This window comes from Pan paniscus, chromosome 3 (assembly GCF_029289425.2).
Source record: "Pan paniscus chromosome 3, NHGRI_mPanPan1-v2.0_pri, whole genome shotgun sequence".
In the NCBI taxonomy this organism is placed as follows: Eukaryota; Metazoa; Chordata; class Mammalia; order Primates; family Hominidae; genus Pan; species Pan paniscus.
In genome coordinates this window covers 183,144,680-183,163,261 of record NC_073252.2, presented here as the reverse complement: position 1 = coordinate 183,163,261, position 18,582 = coordinate 183,144,680, and the positions used below count along the sequence as shown (strand labels likewise).

General features: G+C 40.0%; 2 protein-coding genes across 9 annotated transcripts in view; one reads left to right on the top strand and one right to left on the bottom strand.

Annotated features, from left to right (window-relative positions):
• CFAP96 (cilia and flagella associated protein 96) overlaps positions 1–2,027 on the bottom strand; it is a 23,552-nt gene extending 21,525 nt beyond the window's left edge. For 2 of the 6 annotated variants that reach the window (XM_063604029.1, XM_063604032.1), the window contains exon 1: positions 1,590–1,886. The gene's annotated coding sequence lies outside the window, so the exon portion shown is untranslated. The other 4 variants (XM_008977138.3, XM_063604031.1, XM_063604030.1 and 1 more) reach the window with 4 other exon arrangements.
• The window catches only part of UFSP2 (UFM1 specific peptidase 2), a 25,891-nt gene continuing 9,312 nt past the window's right edge, over positions 2,004–18,582 (top strand). Inside the window, exons 1-7 of one of the 3 annotated variants that reach the window (XM_003823473.5) lie at positions 2,004–2,120; positions 5,426–5,504; positions 9,218–9,401; positions 9,481–9,547; positions 12,154–12,311; positions 12,674–12,866; positions 14,149–14,295. In XM_003823473.5, the coding sequence (XP_003823521.1) occupies positions 2,118–2,120; positions 5,426–5,504; positions 9,218–9,401; positions 9,481–9,547; positions 12,154–12,311; positions 12,674–12,866; positions 14,149–14,295 (831 nt within the window). In that variant the 5' untranslated portion in view covers positions 2,004–2,117. Of the gene's footprint in view, positions 2,373–5,425; positions 5,505–9,217; positions 9,402–9,480; positions 9,548–12,153; positions 12,312–12,673; positions 12,867–14,148; positions 14,296–18,582 lie in introns of all 3 variants that reach the window. The other 2 variants (XM_034959522.3, XM_063604028.1) reach the window with 2 other exon arrangements.

The following is an 18,582-nucleotide window of genomic DNA, read 5'->3' as shown; positions in this document are numbered from 1 at the left end:
CTTCTGCCTCAGCCTCCCAAGTAGCTGGGATTACAGGCGTCCGCCACCACGCCCAGCTAACTTCGTATTTTTTTAGTAGAGACGGGGTTTCACCATGTTGGCCAGGCTGGTCTTGAACTCCTGACCTCAGGTGATCCACCTGCCTCGGCTTCCCAAAGTGCTGGGATTACAGGAGTGGGCCACCGCGCCCGGCTGGTAAGAACCTTTTACCTTATTTATTTATTTGCTTATTAAGATGGAGTCTCGCTCTGTCGCCCAGGCTGGAGTGCAGAGGCGCTATCTCAGCTCACTGCAACCTCCGCCTCCTGGGTTCAAGCAATTCTCCTGCCGCAGCCTCCCAAGTAGCTGGGACTACGGGCACCTGCCACCACGCCCGGCTGATTTTTGTATTTTTAGTAGAAACGGGGTTTCACCATGTTGGTCAGGCTGGTCTCAAACTCCTGACCTCAAGTGATTCACCTGCCTCGGCCTCCTAAAGTGCTGGGATTTCAGGCGTGAGCCACCGCGCCCGGCCTTTTACCTTAAATTTAAAGCAAGCTGTTTGAGTGCCTCTCTGCAAGCCTGCCTGAAACTGGCTCACCTGAGCATGAATCATTGCTAATATGTAACACCAAAGGGGCAAATGAAGATTCATTTTAAACTGAAACATAACGAAATACAACGCCCTTCCCCACATCCTACCTCTTCCATTAATCAGGGTTGCTTTAAAACCAAACTTCAGTCAAGATTTAGTACTTTCATTTACCTTATATTTCAAAGCTCCACGGCACAAGGGCAGGAGCTGAGATAGGTTCCTCCCTCTCACGGTATCCCCGCATCTGCGCAGCTCCCGGCACACAAGCGAGCCAGGGAGGAGGGAGGGAAGAAATTCTTGCCTAGAACTTTCCCACTACTTAACTTTTTTCTTATTGATTTTTTTTTTTTTTTTTTTTTTTGAGACGGAGTCTCTCTCTCTGTTGCCCAGGCTAGGAGTGCAGTGGAGCTGTCTTGGCTCTCCGCAGCCTCCGCCTCCCGGGTTCAAGCGATTCTCCTGTCTCAGCCTCCCGAGTAGCTGGGACTACAAGCACCCGCCACCACGGCCGGCTATTTTTTTGTTTGTTTGTTTGGTATTTTTAGTAGAGACAGGGGTTTCACCATTTTGCCCAGGCTGGTCTCGAACTCGTGAGCGCAGGTGATGCGCCTGCCTTGGCCTCCCAAAGTGCTGGGATTACAGGCGTGAGCCACCGCGCCCGGCCCCGCCACTACTTAACTCTTCTTGAGCAACATTTACAAAATTATTCATTCACTTATTTAACAGATATTCTGCAAACCCCTTCGGGTCAAGCTTGCTGGTAGAAACTAGAAACAGATTTAAGAAGGCATAGATGCTGCCCGCAAGGAGCTTACAATCTATTAGACAAGAAAATAGAGCATAGCCGAATTATGGCACGTTCCCTTGCAAAAGGTACGGATGGAGCGTCAGGAGAGGTGAAGAAGGGGCAGAAAACTGGAGGAGGTGATGAGGAGTCTGTTTCCCAAGAAGGAAACGGAGGCTGGGAGGTGGCAGGTATCTAAGGGGCAACACCTGGCGTCCGCGAGGACCAAGTCACCTCTCCTGAGGACACCCACTCCGACAGCCGAGATCAGGTTGCCCCAGCTCGTCCAGGTTGCCCCAGCTTGTCCACGTTAACTGCGCTGCGGGAGCGGCGAGGGTTCCCAAGCGCGCGACACGCCTGGGCTGCGAAGCGCCTCTGCACGTTCCACCACAGCTGGCGTTTATTGTGTGATGTGTTGCCCCGGGTACGGGAGAATCCATTCCAAGCACGCTGTGGGAGGATACGAGGAGATTCGAATTCGCATCGAAGAACACACAGAAGGATGTGTGAGCTTCTGTAGGACAGAAAAGACTTAACTAATAGAATTTACCAAACGTAAGTCTTCGGCTACCCGCCCCGCCTCGCCGTCCGCGAGGGACTGTGGTGTGGTACGCTCCGTGACGTCATGCCGCCGAGCATGTCGGGAGTTGTAGTTGGTCCGCCCGGGCCCCGCCCCTGGGCCGTGCGGTGACGCCACTTCAGGGCCGGCCCCCGGAACTTTTGGGCAGGCGTCAGCGCCCGTGTCACCGCCACGTCGCGGACATGGTGAGTATCTCTGCTCGTCACCGACCCCTGTGTTTTTCCCCGGACTTTGGCAGCCGCCACGAGCGGGCTTCACAGCGCCTGAAAGGAGCTGGTCCTGCCGGGGTCCAAGATGGCAGCTGCGAGCTGCGTGGGCTGGGCGGCTCTCCAGTTCGCCTGTCTCCGCGCTGGGCCGGGGGGAAAGTGCCCTATACAAGTGTGCACCCCGCCTCGGCCACCTTGGACACGCACCCCCTGCTACTCCTCTGTGTGAAGGTATTTTGAGAGACTTCGGCGTTTTTGAAGCCTTGCAAGAAGGGCTTAACCTGGGACAGGCGCAACTTTCTTCGGATATTATATTCCCCTAGTTCCCGTGGTGTTTCCCTCCCCTGGTTTCTCTCCTGTCTCATTGCTCAGCAGGGTTCTCCAATCCCTATCCTAAATGGTGGTGCTCTTCAGGGACGCTTTACACCCTATGCGTTCTCCTAAAATTTTATCTCTAAGTTAGACCTTTCTTCTGAGCTCCAGACCCACAAATCTGCTAACCGTGCCTCCACTTGGATAGCTCATATGTATTTCAAGCTCAGCAAGTTCCAAACTGAGCATTTCCACTTCCCCACACCCCACACCTGCTCTTCCTCCAGGAACCCCCAACTCTGTAGATGGCACCACCATACATCCTGTTGTGCCTGCCCAAAACCTGGAAATCATCCTTGACATCTCCCTCTTCTCAACTCCCCGACATGCAGTCAATAATCAAGTCCTATAGATGCTACTTCTAAATGTCTGTCTGTTGTCACTGTCTCCACTCTTACCATCCTTGGCCTTGAGATCTATCCATCTGGGATAGTCACCTAAGTGGTCTTTTAAGCAGATCTTCACTCATCGATGCCCCTGCCTGGAATGGGCTGTTTGTTTGCACCTTCACTCACCCTTCAGATCTCAGCTTCAGTATTATTTCTTCAGAGAGTATCTCAGCTAATTCGGAAGTCTAGGAAGACTAGTGCTTTTATGAATGATGTCTTGTGGAATCTTCATAACAACCCTGGGAAGTTGTGTATTTTTCCAGTTTTACAGAAGAGAAACAGACTTAAGTGATTAGTTAAATTGTGTAAAATTATACAGTAAGTAGCAGAGTTAAAATTTGTTCTTTCCTGTCTAACTTTTATCTTCAGTATCTTTAAATATTTTTTATTTAAATGGGTACGTACTAGTTTGTTTGGTAGTATTCTTTATTTAACTGACTTCTTATTAATAGCTATTTAAGTGGTTTCCATTTATTTTTCTATGATGAACAACAGTAGAATAAATGGACAACATGAAGCTAAATTTGTCCTGAACTTTCTTGATTGTTTCCTTAGAATAAATTCCTAGAAGTAGAATTGGGACAAAGGGTATATGATCTTTCAAAAGATTACAATTTTAGAATAAATAAAAACAGTGACCCTTATAGAAATGTGACAAAGGATTTGTAAAATGAGAAAAACTGTATTGGTACCTATTTAATACTGTTCTGAGGATTGGAGTAAGTATGTATGTTTAGCATAGTGCCTTTTACATGTTTTTGTTTTATTTTATTTTGTTTTTTGGAGACAAGATCTTGCTCTGTTGCTTAGGCTGGAGTGCAGTGGTGTGATCATGGCTCACTGTAGCATTGACCTCCCCGGCCCAAGCACTCCTCCCACCTTAACCTCCCGAGTAGCTGGACTACAGGTGCAGGCCACCACACTTAGCTAATTTTTTTTTTTTTTTGGTAGAGATGGGGGTCTTCCTATGTTGCCCAGTCTGGTCTCTAACTCCTGGGCTCAAAGTGATCCTCCTGCCTCTGCCTCCCAAAGTGTTGGGATTACAGGCGTGAGCCACTGCACCCTGCCTGTCTTTTACGTTTGAAGAGCTCAGTAAATGTTAGTACTTATTCATTTATTTCAAAATAGGGGTCTTAGTGTGTACTATGGTTCTTCAGCCTGTTTGAGAGATATGTTTTGAGAATCTGATGAAATTTTTGAAACCTCTTCCCAAAATAAATCTCCCGCTCTCTTTCTCCCTTCCTGTCTCTTTCTCTCATGTGTGTGTGTGTGTATATATGTATATGTATGTATATATGTATGAATATGTGTATCTGTGTGTATATATGTGTACACACACAATGATACATATCATTTGTGATATATCATCAACTACCTGAAACAGTATATGGATCCAAGTTAAGAACTGATTAGTTCCATTTTGCAAGTGCTCTTTTCCCTTTATAAGTTGTAAGCATTGTCCTGTGCCTTTTAATTTTCAGCAAAAACATGATTTTTTTATGGCTATATGATATTCCTATTTTTTTTAACCAATCTGTTGTTGGCAGTTAGGTTAATATCCATGTACCCGAATCTTTGTGTGTTTTTCAGATTTTTCTTAGACTAAATCTAAAATTCTAAATGCATATCACTAGATCAAGCCTATGAATGTAAACCTTCGATTCTTACTGCCATATTCTCTGAAGGATTCCACCAGTTGATATCCCACCCTCAGTATGAGTTTCCTCTCATTGTCTTGACTCCCTGGTATTAGGTTCAGTGCCTTGTCACATTCTTAAACTAGTTCTTTACTGTTGATGTTTTATTGTCATTGTTAAACCTGTCAAGATTCTAATTTGGAAAGATTGTCTTAAAGCAGTAGTTCTCAACCGTTCACATTAGAATCACTGGCATGGGGGCATAGGATACTTTTAAATATCCCTGTGCCAGCTGGGTGTGGTGGCTCACGCCTGCAATCCCAGCACTTTGGGAGGCCGAGACGGGCAGATCACTTGAGGCCAGGAGTTCAAGACCAGCCTGGTCAATATTCTGAGATCCCATCTTTACTAAAAATACAAAAATTAGCCAGGCGTGGTGGTGTATGCCTGTAATCTCAGCTACACGGGAGGCTGAGGCAGGAGAATCTCTTACACCCAGGAAGCGGAGGTTGCAGTGAGCTGAGATTGTGCCACTGCACTCCAGCCTGGGTGACAGAGTGAGACCCTGTCTCCAAAAAAAAAACCAAAATCCCTGTGCCTAGGCCTTAGACCAGTTAATCAGAATCTCTGGGGGTACAGCCCAGGAATCAGTATTTCAATCTCCCCAGGTGATTTCAGTATAGAACAAAGGTTGAGAACCCCTGATTTAAAATTTTGGGGTTGCTTTTGTTTTTGTTTTTTCCATAAAACAAGGAATTAACTCATGAAATAATTTGAAGAATCAAGGTTAATTAATGTCTTAACACTAAACTTAGATTCTAATTTATATGAAAATGAGTTTGTTTTGTTTTACAAGGGAGTTTGTCTTTATCTTTATTTGTTCTAGGTGATTTCAGAAAGTATGGATATACTCTTCAGAATAAGAGGAGGCCTTGATTTGGCTTTTCAGCTAGCTACTCCTAATGGTAGGTCTTCTGAAAAATTCTTTTTTATTAGAAAATTGATAGTGAAATATACTGAGATTATTTCCACTTTGCAGATGAAACTGAGAGAGAGAGAGGATGAACTAAGATTATATTGTTAGTAGTACATTAAATGGGACTTACACTTAGACACTGTGTTCCAGCACACCCACCAGCCCATGGCGCACCTCTGTGCAAATTAGAAAAAGATGTTCCCTTTCTTAAGAAACTTTACTCCCCTCTTCATTAATTGTCACAATAAATGTAGATATCCACAATGAGCACGTTGTAAATGTGCGTCGAGAATTGTACATGACAGACTTGCAATTGTATGTATAGTCCTGAGTCTCCAGAACCTACTCTCTTAAATACTACATTATACGGGGATGAGTACAAGAACTCTATGGAAGAAAAATCAACAGGGTTTATATGAAGCAGATTCTAGGATGTCTTCCTGTTGCTGACTTGAACTACAGCCACAAACTGAGATAAAGAACATCAGAGGAGGAATGGGATGAGCTGTGTTTGAGATTTGTTTCATTTGATGCCAGTGGAAGGTCAAGTACACATTCCCAACAGGCATTTGGCTGAGTCAGAAATTTAGAAGAGTGTGGTCAGAGTTGGAGCTAGAGAATGTAATGTCTCTGAAGGGTGATAGTTAACACCCTCATTATAAATGAAATCACTCATGAAAAGTACGAGTAGTGGTGCCAGAAGCCACAGAGCCGTTCAGAAAGATCAGGAATTAAAAGTACTGTATTAGTCTATTTTGCATCTTTCTAAAGGAATACCTGAGACTGGGCCATTTATAAAGAAGAGGTTGATTTGGCTCACAGTTCTGCAGACTGTACAAAAAGCATGGTGCCAGCATCTGCTGCTGGTGAGGCTCAGGAAACTTTCAATCGTGGTGGAAGGCAAAGGAGGGGCAGTGTATCACATGGCAAAAGAAGGAGCAAAAGAGAGGTGAGGAGGTGCCAGGCTCTTTTAAAGAATCAGCTCTTTTGTGAACTGATAGGAGTGAGAACTCACTCTTATTACTGTGAGGATGGCACCAAGCCATTCATGAGGGATCATGATTCAAACACCTCCCACCAGGCCCCACTTCAAACATTGGGGATCACATTTCAACATGAAATTTGGAGGGGACAGACATCTAAACTATATCAGATACCAGCATTCCTTGAAGGAGATTGCAGCTGGCCATCTTTTACTAGCCCCGTGGAAGGGAGGGAGAGGGTGCAAAATATTCTTTTCCACCCATCCCTTCAACTAATAAATTGTTCTCAGTTTTGGTCCACATTTGAATCCCTGCCACCAGACTACATTAAACTACATTTCTGGGACAGAGACCCAGGCATCAGTAAGCTTTCTAGGTAATTCTAATGTGCCATTAAGATGAGAACCATTTTACAAGGACTAACATCACTCATTTTCAGGCCTATGTTATTAGTAGAGTGTAGCTGTTCCTAAAATGTTACTTTATGGATAAAACCTTACGTTTCACAACTTGATATAAACTGAAAACATACTTTACTATAATCTTATTCCAAAGTAGAATTAATCCATTAATCGGCAGATAATCCAATAATCAAATGTAAACAAGGACTACAGATACTTTTTACCTAGTAATTAATATATTTGAACTTGTCTTCTGACTTGATTGTATTCCTTCTCCTTTATCAAACTCTGTCAACACTCAACAAAGGGCTTCTCGTTAATCAGAAAATATAGAGAATGGACATGCTTAACTTTAAAGGCTTCACAGTTTTTTTTAGGTAACTTTACCAAATAGTCCTTTAGGGATAAACAGAAGCTAATTTAAGAATTATGTTTGTCTTTTGTAGTGCAACTGAAAATCTTTAAATTCTGCTTTCTGAAACATATCAAAATATTTTAATATCTGATTTGTTATGAGTAATCTCTACAATGGCTCCAAAGTATTTATTTATCAAGACACCAGTATGGTCATTGTTTATTTATTTATTTTTTAAATACTCTTTCAGCAGAATCGGGTCATTGAATAAATATTTACGAGGTTAAATAGGCTTAGGATTTAGGAATGTAAGGCTAAGATGAGTATTTAAAGATTGTCTCCTTTGACTATATCTTCTTATATTGTTTTGACTTTGGAAACGTAAAAATGTTTCCAAATTGAATGTGTCGAATATTCAAAAATATTAAAATACTCTAATTTTTTGAATATTCAAACATATTTTTTAAAAAGTCTATTAAAAGGAAATCCTTGAAAACAAAAACAAACTAAAGCAAATATGTTGGTGACATAACCATACAGAGGAAAAAAACCAACCGTGACTTTAGAACACAGAGCTTTGATTATATAGGCCTAGTGGGATATAGTCCAAAGAGAAAAAGAACTAAGAAGTTTAAATTTCACTCAATAGTTTTATTGCTATAAGTAATACATTGTTTTAATAGTAATTGGAATCCTTATAGATTACTGATGGGAATATAAAATGGTGTGGCTGCTGAAAACAGCTTGGCAGTTCCTGAAAGTGTGAAATAGAGAGTTGCCATGTGATTCAGAAATTCTGTTCTAGGTGATCACCCAAGAGAATTGAAAACACATCCACACAGAAACTGAACTTACGCACAGATGTTCATGGCAGCATATACATGATAGCCAAAAAGTGGAAACAAATGTGCATCAATTTATGAATGAATAACAAAATTGGTGTATCCACACAATGGAATATTATCCTGCCATAAAAAGGAATGAAGTACTGATTCATGCTACAATACAGATGAAACATTAAGCTGAGTGAAAGAAGCCAGACACAAAAAGCCACGTAATGTGTGATTCCACTTACGTGAAATGTCCACAGCAGGCAAATCCATAAAGAAAAAAGTAGGTTAATAATTGCCATGGGTAGTATGCTGAAATTCTTTTCATTTTGCAAAGGAAGCTGGATGAGAGATAAAAACTGTGAGATCATATAGTTAGTAAGTGGATTGAATGGGATTTAAACTTGGATATTGTGTTCCAGCACACCCACCAGGCCATGGGGTACCATGTGCAAATTAGAAAAGATGTAGGAGGGCCAGGCGCGGTGGCTCAGGCCTGTAATCCCAGCACTTTGGGAGGCCGAGGTGGGTGGATCACGAGGTCAGGAGATCGAGACCATCCTGGCTAACGTGGTGAAACCCCATCTCTACTAAAAATACAAAAATTAGCCAGGTGTGGTGGTGGGCACCTGTAGTCCCAGCTACTCGGGAGGCTGAGGCAGGAGAATGGCGTGAACCCGGGAGGCGGAGCTTGCAGTGAGCCCAGATCGCGCCACTGCACTCCAGCCTGGGCGACAGAGCGAGACTCCATCTCAAAAAAAAAAGAAAAGATGTAGGAGGTAAATCAGAAAATTTTCAGTTAGAGAAAAGTAGGGGGAATGAGAAACGACTGCTGGTAGGTACAGGGTTTCTTTTTGGAGTGATGAAAATGTTCTAGAATTAGTGATCATTATGAAACCTTATGAATATACTAAAAGCCCTAAATTGTTTGCTTTAAAAGAATGAATTTGATGGTCTGTGAATTTTGTCTCACAGACTTTTTTAAAAAGACAGGCAAAAAAATTTGAAATTATTATTGAATATGGGGAATAGGTATTGAGAGTTTTACTATGCTCTACTTTTGTGTATGTTTGGAACCATTCATGTTGAAAAATTTGTTTTTCTTAACTTCTATTTATATTCTTTTAATTTAGAAATTTTTCTCAAGAAGGCACTGAAACATGTGTTGAGTGACCTGTCAACTAAGCTGTCTTCAAACGCCCTTGTGTTCAGAATTTGCCACAGTTCAGTGTATATATGGCCTAGCAGTGACATAAACACCATTCCTGGAGAACTGACTGATGCTTCTGCTTGTAAGAACATACTGCGCTTTATTCAGTGAGTATGTTTGAAGATTTCTAGAAATGTTTTCAAAACATCATTTCATATTATAAATGTCTGTGTGTTAAAAATTTAGATTTGAGCCAGAAGAAGATATAAAACGAAAATTCATGAGAAAGAAGGACAAAAAGTTATCAGACATGGTAAGCAAACCATCTGTCTTCTGTACTGATAAAAATGTTAAATCTTTGGATTTGGAACTGAGTGCAATCTTAGAAATAATTTAATCTAACCCTATTATCATAGGTCAGAATATTGATGTCCAAAAAGATTAAATGACTTGCCAAAAGTTATATGTTTGTCTTACTTATCTAAGTTTTTGTCTCATTATAATACATAATCTCAAAAGGGTTTTTTTATAATGCTTTCTTTGCTCCCACAAAAATAAAACAGCCTAAATACATTTATAAATTACTTAAATTAAATCGCATTCTGAATCATGACAAAGTGACACATTGTGCCACATAAGACAAATAGTAAATGATTTATTTTTCTTCACACTACTCTTGGTTCTGTTGTTTGTGTGTGTGCGTGTGTGTGTCTCTGTGTGGTTTTTTTTTTTTTTGAAATGGAGTTTCACTCTTTTCGCCCAGGCTGGAGTGCAGTGGCACGATCTCGGCTCACTGCAACTTCCGCCTCCCGGGTTCAAGTGATTCTCCTGCCTCAGCCTCCTGAGTAGCTGGGATTACAGGCGCCTGCCACCATGCCCAGCTAATTTTTGTATTTTTAGTAGAGACGGGATTTTACCAGGTTGGCCACGCTGGTCTCAAACTCCTGACCTCAGGCGATCCACCTGCCTCAGGCTCCCAAAGTGCTGGGATTACAGGTGTGAGCCACCGCGCCCGGCTGGGTTCTGTTGATTTTTGAACTGATATTACTGAGTACCTGCCATGTGCCACAAACTTTAACAGATATTGAAGATAGAAAATGGAGATGCTTCTTCAAGGCACGAAGTTGTACGAAGTTAATGTGACGACAGTGTTTCCAGGCTGGTAGAGGAAGAATGGGTGGACATAAGGCTGGAGAGGTGGGCATGGGCCTCTTTGGAAGAGGCCTAACTAAACCACTAGCTATGGAAATAGAGAAGAGGGATTGGATACAAGAGATATTTAGGGATACAATGGATTCTGCTTGGAAACTAACTGGCAAGATCAGTTTCTTGTGTGGGTAAAGATGGAAGGTGAGGAGGACATGACGTTGGTTTGGGCCATGTTTAAGACCTCAGTAAGATGTACAGATGAGCTGTTAGATTTACAGATGTAGAATGCATAAAATAATTGTGGGCTGGATACAATGATTTGAAAATTACCAGTAATTGGAGCTTGACATTTTGAGGGGTACAGGTGAGTTCTTTTTAAGACTGTCCCTCCTTTTGGATTTGTTTTATGCTTGCTTGTTATTAGAGTTAGGTCATGCACTATTGGCAGGAATACCACAGAAGTGATGTTGTGTCCTCAGCACATGGTATGAAAGAGACAGTTATCAGTCTGTTCCTATTATTGGTGAGGTTAACTTCACTTACTTAAGATGGTATCCACCAGTTTTCTCCATGGTAAAGGTACTATTTTTTCCCTTATAATTAGTATCTTGTGGGAAGAAACTACATATGTATCTTACTTTAGTCCTCGTCAGATTTTGACCCACCACTTTTAGCATCCGTTGATAATTTCTGCCAGAATCCAATATTAATCTGGTGATTACAAAGTGGTGATTTTTGTAAATCTGTCATTTCCTTTTGTATTATCTGCCATAGATGCTTATTTTATGCAGTGGTTTATAATCTGGTACTATCATTAGTTATTTTGATGCTCACATTTTCCAAGATTTGGCCAATGGAAGTTTCTTCAAGCTGGCCCCAGCGCCTTTCTAACATTGTAATTTTGGGCACTTCCTACTTTTTTCCATCAGATGTACCAGGTGCAACATGCGCTTTCTCTGTTCTAGCTGGAGAATCAGTCATTTTTCCATGGGCGCACACTTTTATACTTTTATACTATCCACACACACACACATATAACACGTTCATTTTTATCTGTGTAAATCACATTGATACCTCCAGTTCCACTTCAACCCTAGAGTGCTTGACCTTTTCCCAGTGAGAAGTCTGACTCCCAGGATCCTCAGTATTTTGCGAAATAAGTTTAGTGTAAATTTCACAATTGTTCATACCCCTGTAAAAATCAAACCTACAAAGTAGAGTTCAGTATTTGATTATAGTTATTTATGTATTAGACCAGGGGTATATAGTTATATGTTTAAAAGTTCCTTTGGTGTGTGGTCATTTTATGTTAATTTGATTTTCTAAACATTTTAAATCAGTACAAAAGTGGAGAGAATCATGTAACGAACCCCAGTGAACCTATGCGTGGCTTTAACGTTTATTCGTGGCCAGTCTGATTTCATCTTTACTTCTTAATCCCTCTCCCCATGTTATTTTGAAGCAGAAAATAATTTCTTTTTAAAATAATATTTGTGCTTTTAATCTTTTTACTGTAGTACAGCTTTATATTCTGTCCTTTAAAAGTCCTTCTACTGGCTGGTCTGAGGGTAGTGAGTTATCTCAGTTGATCATTCACAGCCAGTTACAGATTGAACTCCTTGTTCTCTACTCTTTCCCCCTTTTCACTACTGTACTTGGCTAGTCTTAAATTTTTTTCTTAATAAAAAATACACTTTTGAAAAGTCTTTTTACTTTTTATATTTAGTGTTTAATGTCCTACAAGTTGACTATTACTGTTTATCTATATAGCATCAAATAGTAAATATAGATCTTATGCTGGAAATGTCAACCTCCCTGGCAGCTGTAACGCCCATCATTGAAAGGGAAAGTGGAGGACACCATTATGTTAATATGACTTTACCTGTCGATGCAGTTATATCTGTGGCTCCAGAAGAAACATGGGGAAAGTAAGTATTTTTATAGTACCACTGCCACATTTGAATGAGGGCCCTTCCCCAAACCCATGTTTGTATATCCTGTAGGTATACCTAAGGTGTGATTTTCTCCTTGTTTATTATTAACCTAAGAGCCATCTATTAATTAAATGGTTATTTGGAGGAAGTAGGGTAGCATGCTAAAACCTGGAGGATTCCCCTTTATCCACAAAGAGCAAATACACAGTTTCTTTTATAATGTATAATTCAGACTTCCTTTAGCAAACCTGGTCCAATCAAGTTTTTTACTATATTAAGGATATATTAGCTCTGTACTTTTCTTTATTGTAGTCACTATAACTTTTGTTAATACACTTATATATTTCCTTCCACAGAGTTCGTAAACTCCTGGTTGATGCAATTCATAATCAACTAACTGACATGGAAAAATGTATTTTGAAATATATGAAAGGAACATCTATTGTGGTCCCTGAACCACTGCACTTTTTATTACCAGGGAAAAAAAATCTTGTAACAATTTCATATCCTTCAGGAATACCAGATGGCCAACTGCAGGCCTATAGGAAGGTAAAACCAGTTCATCTATTCTTAGAAAAAACAATAATGACTGTCATTCATTTTGTATTTAATTATATATTTCCACTAAATGGAAGGTATTTTGTGATTTAACTTAAAAGTGTGGAATTTAGACTATTCATTTTACACATTATTTAATTTCTGTTCTCATGAAACTTTAAGTAGTATTAATGACAAAATGTTATGTTGAACCTATATGTAACATTTTAATTTTAAATGCTCGGTGTGGTTCATATATTCTGTGAAATTTTAATATTTTTCCATAATGAAATATAGAAATGGTGCTTACATGCCTAAAGTTGCCGGTATTAACAGATTTCTGTAACTTCCCGATTTGTGAAAGAGACAAGATTACAGTTAGGGAAGGAAAATGATAACTTATGCTAATTCTGAATAGGATTTATGGTAATACTCCACAAGTAAGGTTATTTGGGCTTTATTAGAGGAATTTTGGAGAAAACATGACCAGCATTCAAAGTAATGAGATTTACTCATGACTGGTTTTGGAGTGCATCTTTTTGATATGTGGACTCGCTTAGAACCTATCAAATTAGACCGTGGAGCATCTTCCTAATTTCTGTCCTTAGGGAGAGAGAGAATACCCTGACCCTCTGTATGTGGAGGTGACTTGGTTTGTAGAAGCAATAGCTACAGGAGCTGATCTTTTCAAACCACTGGAGTACAAGATATGGTAAAGAACATGTCAAACTTTTTAAAGTACCTATTACATGTTTTTATATAGTTGGGAAAATAACACATTTTAAACATATATGTGTATTTGTTTTCCTGCCATATTGGTTGGCTTTAGACCACTAACTTCTACTCTGTAGTTTAATCACTACCACTTACAATATAAAATATTTGTAAGGCACTCGACACAATTTTGCAAAATACTTTGATATAATTATTGTTAATTATAATTTACTCATTTACAAGGCTATTTCAAAACCAGTCTTTAGCCTGGATGTATTTTAACAGACTGTGTTATAATAAATAATTATTTTAAAATTAGTTCTCTTACTCTAACAATTTATATTCATTTTTCTCTGTTCCCTTCCAGTTTCTACCCAGATACAGACGTAAACGAAAATAAATCTTACTTGGTTTTAGTTCAGTTTTCACCATCTTTGATGTTAGTGAATTAAACCATAAGTGTTTGGAAACTTTTATAACCTATATATAATTTTCCATGTTTAATAACATCTTTATTTATTGACTAGGAATCTAAATCACCAACATTTTTTCTTTTTCTGTTGATTCTGATTTATTTTAGGAGTTACATGATCTCTTCAATCTGCCTCACGACAGACCCTATTTCAAAAGGTCTAATGCTTATCACTTTCCAGATGAGCCATACAAAGATGGTTACATTAGAAATCCACATACTTACCTTAATCCACCTAACATGGAGACTGGTATGGTGAGTTTAACTAATTATTTATGGGAGTCGCCTGATCAGTAATGTTATTAGTTGTTTTTTGTTGGTACCCAGTAGGAGACTTGATTCATTATGTATTCATTCCTAAAACATGATTTATCACCCATCTCTGTTAACAGACATTGCTTAAGATAGCAGTAATTAAAAATGGTCTAGAAAAGTTAGTAATAGGTAGACATACCACATTTATCTTACTAAAATTCTCTTATTTCTTTAAAGGCTTGTCCCATTTTTTTTCATTCTGAACCTGAGAAATCATGCTAATTAAGGGCATAGTCTACCCAAACCACACTGTAGGATAAATCTTTTTTTTTTTTTTTTTTTTGAGACAGAGTCTCGCTCTGTCACTCAGGCTGTAGTGCAATGGTGTGATCTCAGCTCACTGCAGCCTCCGCCTCCCAGGTTCAAGCAATTCTCCTGCCTCAGTCTCCTGAGCAGCTGGGGTTACAGGCATCTGCCACCACACCTGGCTAATTTTTGTATTTTTAGTAGAGACAGGGTTTCACCATGTTGGCCAGTAGCTAGGGTTACAGGCATCTGCCACCACACCTGGCTAATTTTTGTATTTTTAGTAGAGACAGGGTTTCACCATGTTGGCCAGTAGCTAGGGTTACAGGCATCTGCCACCACACCTGGCTAATTTTTGTACTTTTAGTAGAGACACAGTTTCACCATGTTGGCCAGTAGCTAGGGTTACAGGCACCTGCCAACACACCTGGCTAATTTTTGTACTTTTAGTAGAGACAGGGTTTCACCATGTTGGCCAGGCTGGTCGTGAACTCCTGACCTCAAGTGATCCACCATGTAGGCCTCCCAAAGTGCTGGGATTACAGGCATGATTCACCATGCCCAGCCACTGTAGGATAAGTCTAATGAGGAACTAGACTTATTTTCTATGTAACATATACCCGGTTGCCAGGGATAGATCCTCCCTAAAGGTAGCTCAAATAAGAGTGAATTGGCGGAGGGTGGTGGAAGGGTTACTTTAAGGATACATGGAGGCCAGTGAGAAAGGACCTTATAAGGCATCCAAGATTAGGAATACCAGTAGAGCTGGGCCTCTTAGAAACAGCAGCCCTGTGACTAGCAGGTGTCTTCAGTCTCTCTCAAGGACTCCGTGGATACCTTGGTGGCATTGCTATTGCTTTCTGTGTATGCTTGTGATCCTAACTGGCCTGTTCTTAACTTTTACTCTGTCTGCTCCGCCTCATACCCTCTGTATCCTCACTCTTTCAGCTTGCGTGTCACTTTTTCCTGTTCTTCCTCAGCTGCCCAGTGTATGCCTCATTCCAACTGCATTGCCTGCTCCTGGCTGCCTGGCTAACTCTGCACCTCTCAGTTCAGATTCCCAAGAGAAAGAAAACTTGGCTATCGTATGGTGGCATTTATTAATACCTTCTGAGTGTCCAGGACTTTTGAGGAAATCTTAAGAATTAAAAAAATGCATATATGATACAGTACGTACCCTAGATGAGTTAGGGGCCCACTTGTGGTCTTGGTCACTAGAGTGTACTCAGGGCAGCAGATCACCTGCAAAGGTGTGGGCCAGCCAGCTTCCATAGAAAGTTCCTCACAAAAAGAACAGTTCCTTAGAAGAACCTGGACACACACAAGGTATTGAATGAGTACTGATTGCTTTTTGACAATAAAATAGGTTCATTATATCTGTATTACAAGGTCGTAAGAAAAATATATACTTTACACATTTATCATGTAATATTTGATATGTACATATAACATACGCAAATTGTAAAGTACAGTGGGGAAGTGAATACCAGGGAGCTCCTCCCTGATTTAAGAAGCAAAACTTTACCAGTCTGTGCTCTTTCCCTACCCACTCCTCTGCCTCCTCGACACAGTTCCAGGAGGAACTGTTATGGGTTTTGTGTTCATCATTTCCTTCCTTTTTAAAAAGTAGTTTCAGCGTATATGTTACATATCAGTCTCAGCAATGTCGCTCTTAGTATTGCATAGTTCTGACTTTTATAAATACGGTATCATTCTGTACGTAGTCTCTGCAGCTTGCTTTTTCACTCAATATTACATATCAAACATCTCTGGTATTTTGTCTAACCATAGTTAGTTATCTTTATGATTTTTTCCAAGTTTTTTTGCTGTTTAGACAATGAACATTCCTGTACCTCTCGATACATATGTGCAACAGTTGTTAACATTTTGCTATATCTGCTTCATTTCTCCCTCTTTTTTTCCCCTCTGAACCATTTCAAGGAAAATTATAGATATATTATTTACCCTTAAATACTTTGGCACAAATCTCTCAACAATATAGATGTGCATTCATGAAATAAACTCGGTTTGGTTATGACTCATTATTTTTTATTCCCCTCTGGATTCCATTTGCTAATATTTTACGATTTTTGCATCTATGTTCGTGAATGATACTGGCTTATAATTTTCTTCTCTCATACTGTTCTTATTTTGTTTTTTTATTAGTGATATACTGGTTTACTAAATTAGTTAGGTTAATGTTCCTTTTTTAGTTTTTTAGAGAAGTTTATATAAGAGTGGTATGATCTTTCCTTGGTCATTTGGTAAAACTTGCCTGTAAAACAATTTTGGCGTAGCATTTTCTTTGTGAGAAGATTTTTAGTAACCAATTTAGTTTTGGTAACAGCTTTAGGACTTTTTGATTTTTATAAGTTATTTACCTAGGTTTTAATATATCTTGTAGTAATAATATTTTCTTTTTCATTCTTCATATCATTTTTATGCCTTGTGTCTTTTTAAAAAAAAAACTTTTGGCTTTGTTGGCCCCCTCTATTATAACTTCTGTATTTGATTTTATTAATTTTTGCTCTTTACTTTCTTTTTTTTTTGCTCTTTGCTTTCTTTGATTTATTGTCTTTCTTCTAACTTCTTAAGTTGGACATATTAGCTTATTGCTAATATTTCTTTCTTTCTTTCTTTCTTTTTTTTTGAGATGGAGTCTTGCTCTGTTGCCCAGGCTGGAGTGCAGTGGCACAGTCTTGGCTCACTGCAACCTCCGCCTCCTGGGTTCCAGCGATTATCCTCCCTCAGCCTCCCAAGTAGCTGGGATTGCAGGAGCGTGCTACCACGCCTAGCTCATTTTTGTATTTTTTAGTAGAGATGGGGTTTCACCGTATTGGCCAGGCTGGTCTCAAACTCCTGACCTCGTGATCTGCCTGCCTCAGCCTCCCAAAGTGCTGGGATTACAGGTGTGAGCCACCGCGCCCGGCCTAATCTTTCTTTTTTTTGAGATGGAGTCTTGCTCGGTTGCCCAGGCTAGAGTGCAGTGGCATGATCTCAGCTCACTGCAACCTCTGCCTCCCTGTCAGGCAATTCTCCTGCCTCAGCCTCCCCAGTAGCTAGGATTACTGGCAATGGCCATACGCCTGGCTAATTTTTGTATTTTTAGTAGAGACGGGGTTTCATCATGCTGGCCAGGCTGGTCTCGAACTCCTGACTTTAGGTGATCTACCCACTCGGCCTCCCAAAGTGCTGGGATTACAGGCATGAGCCACCGTGCCTGGACAGCTTTCTTATTTTCTAATGTAAGCTTTTAAATTTCAAGCAAAGCACTGCTTTTAGTGTATCTTATAGGTTTAATTTGAAGGATTTTAGTTTTGTTCACTTCTAAGTATTTTTATATTTTTCTATTATGGTTTTTCTTTTGTCCATGTATTATTTAGAAGTGTTTGTTAATGTCCAAATATGTCAGAATTTATTTTTCTTTTTTGTTTTTTTTTCTTCTTGTTTTAACTGGTTTCTGACTCTTGCCTCCTGGTCAGAAAGAATTCTAAGTGAAACTAACTCTGAAATTTATTGAAACTTGTATTTGTTCCCTAAAAAATAATAACATATTTGATGGCTTAAAACTACAAAACTGTATTGTCTCAGTTCTGGAGTTCTGAAAGTAGTATCACTGGGCTGACATCACAGTGTCAGCAGGGCCACCTTCCCTCCATAGGCTCTTGGGGAGAATCCATTCCTTAATCTGATGGCTGCCAGCATCCTTTGGTTTGTGGCCCCATCATTCCGATCTCTGCCTCCTCAGTCACATTACCTTCTCCTCCTATGCCCCTCTCTTTTAAGAATATATGTGATTGCATTTAGGGCACACTAGGATCCAGGATAACCTCCCCATCTTAAGATCCTTAATCACGTCTATTAATACCTTTGCTTTCCTTTTTTCTTTTACTTTTTGGCACAGAGGGTGCATTCACAAGTTCCAGGGATTAGGACATATATACCTTTTGGGAGCCACTTTTCAGCCTGTCACAATGGTCA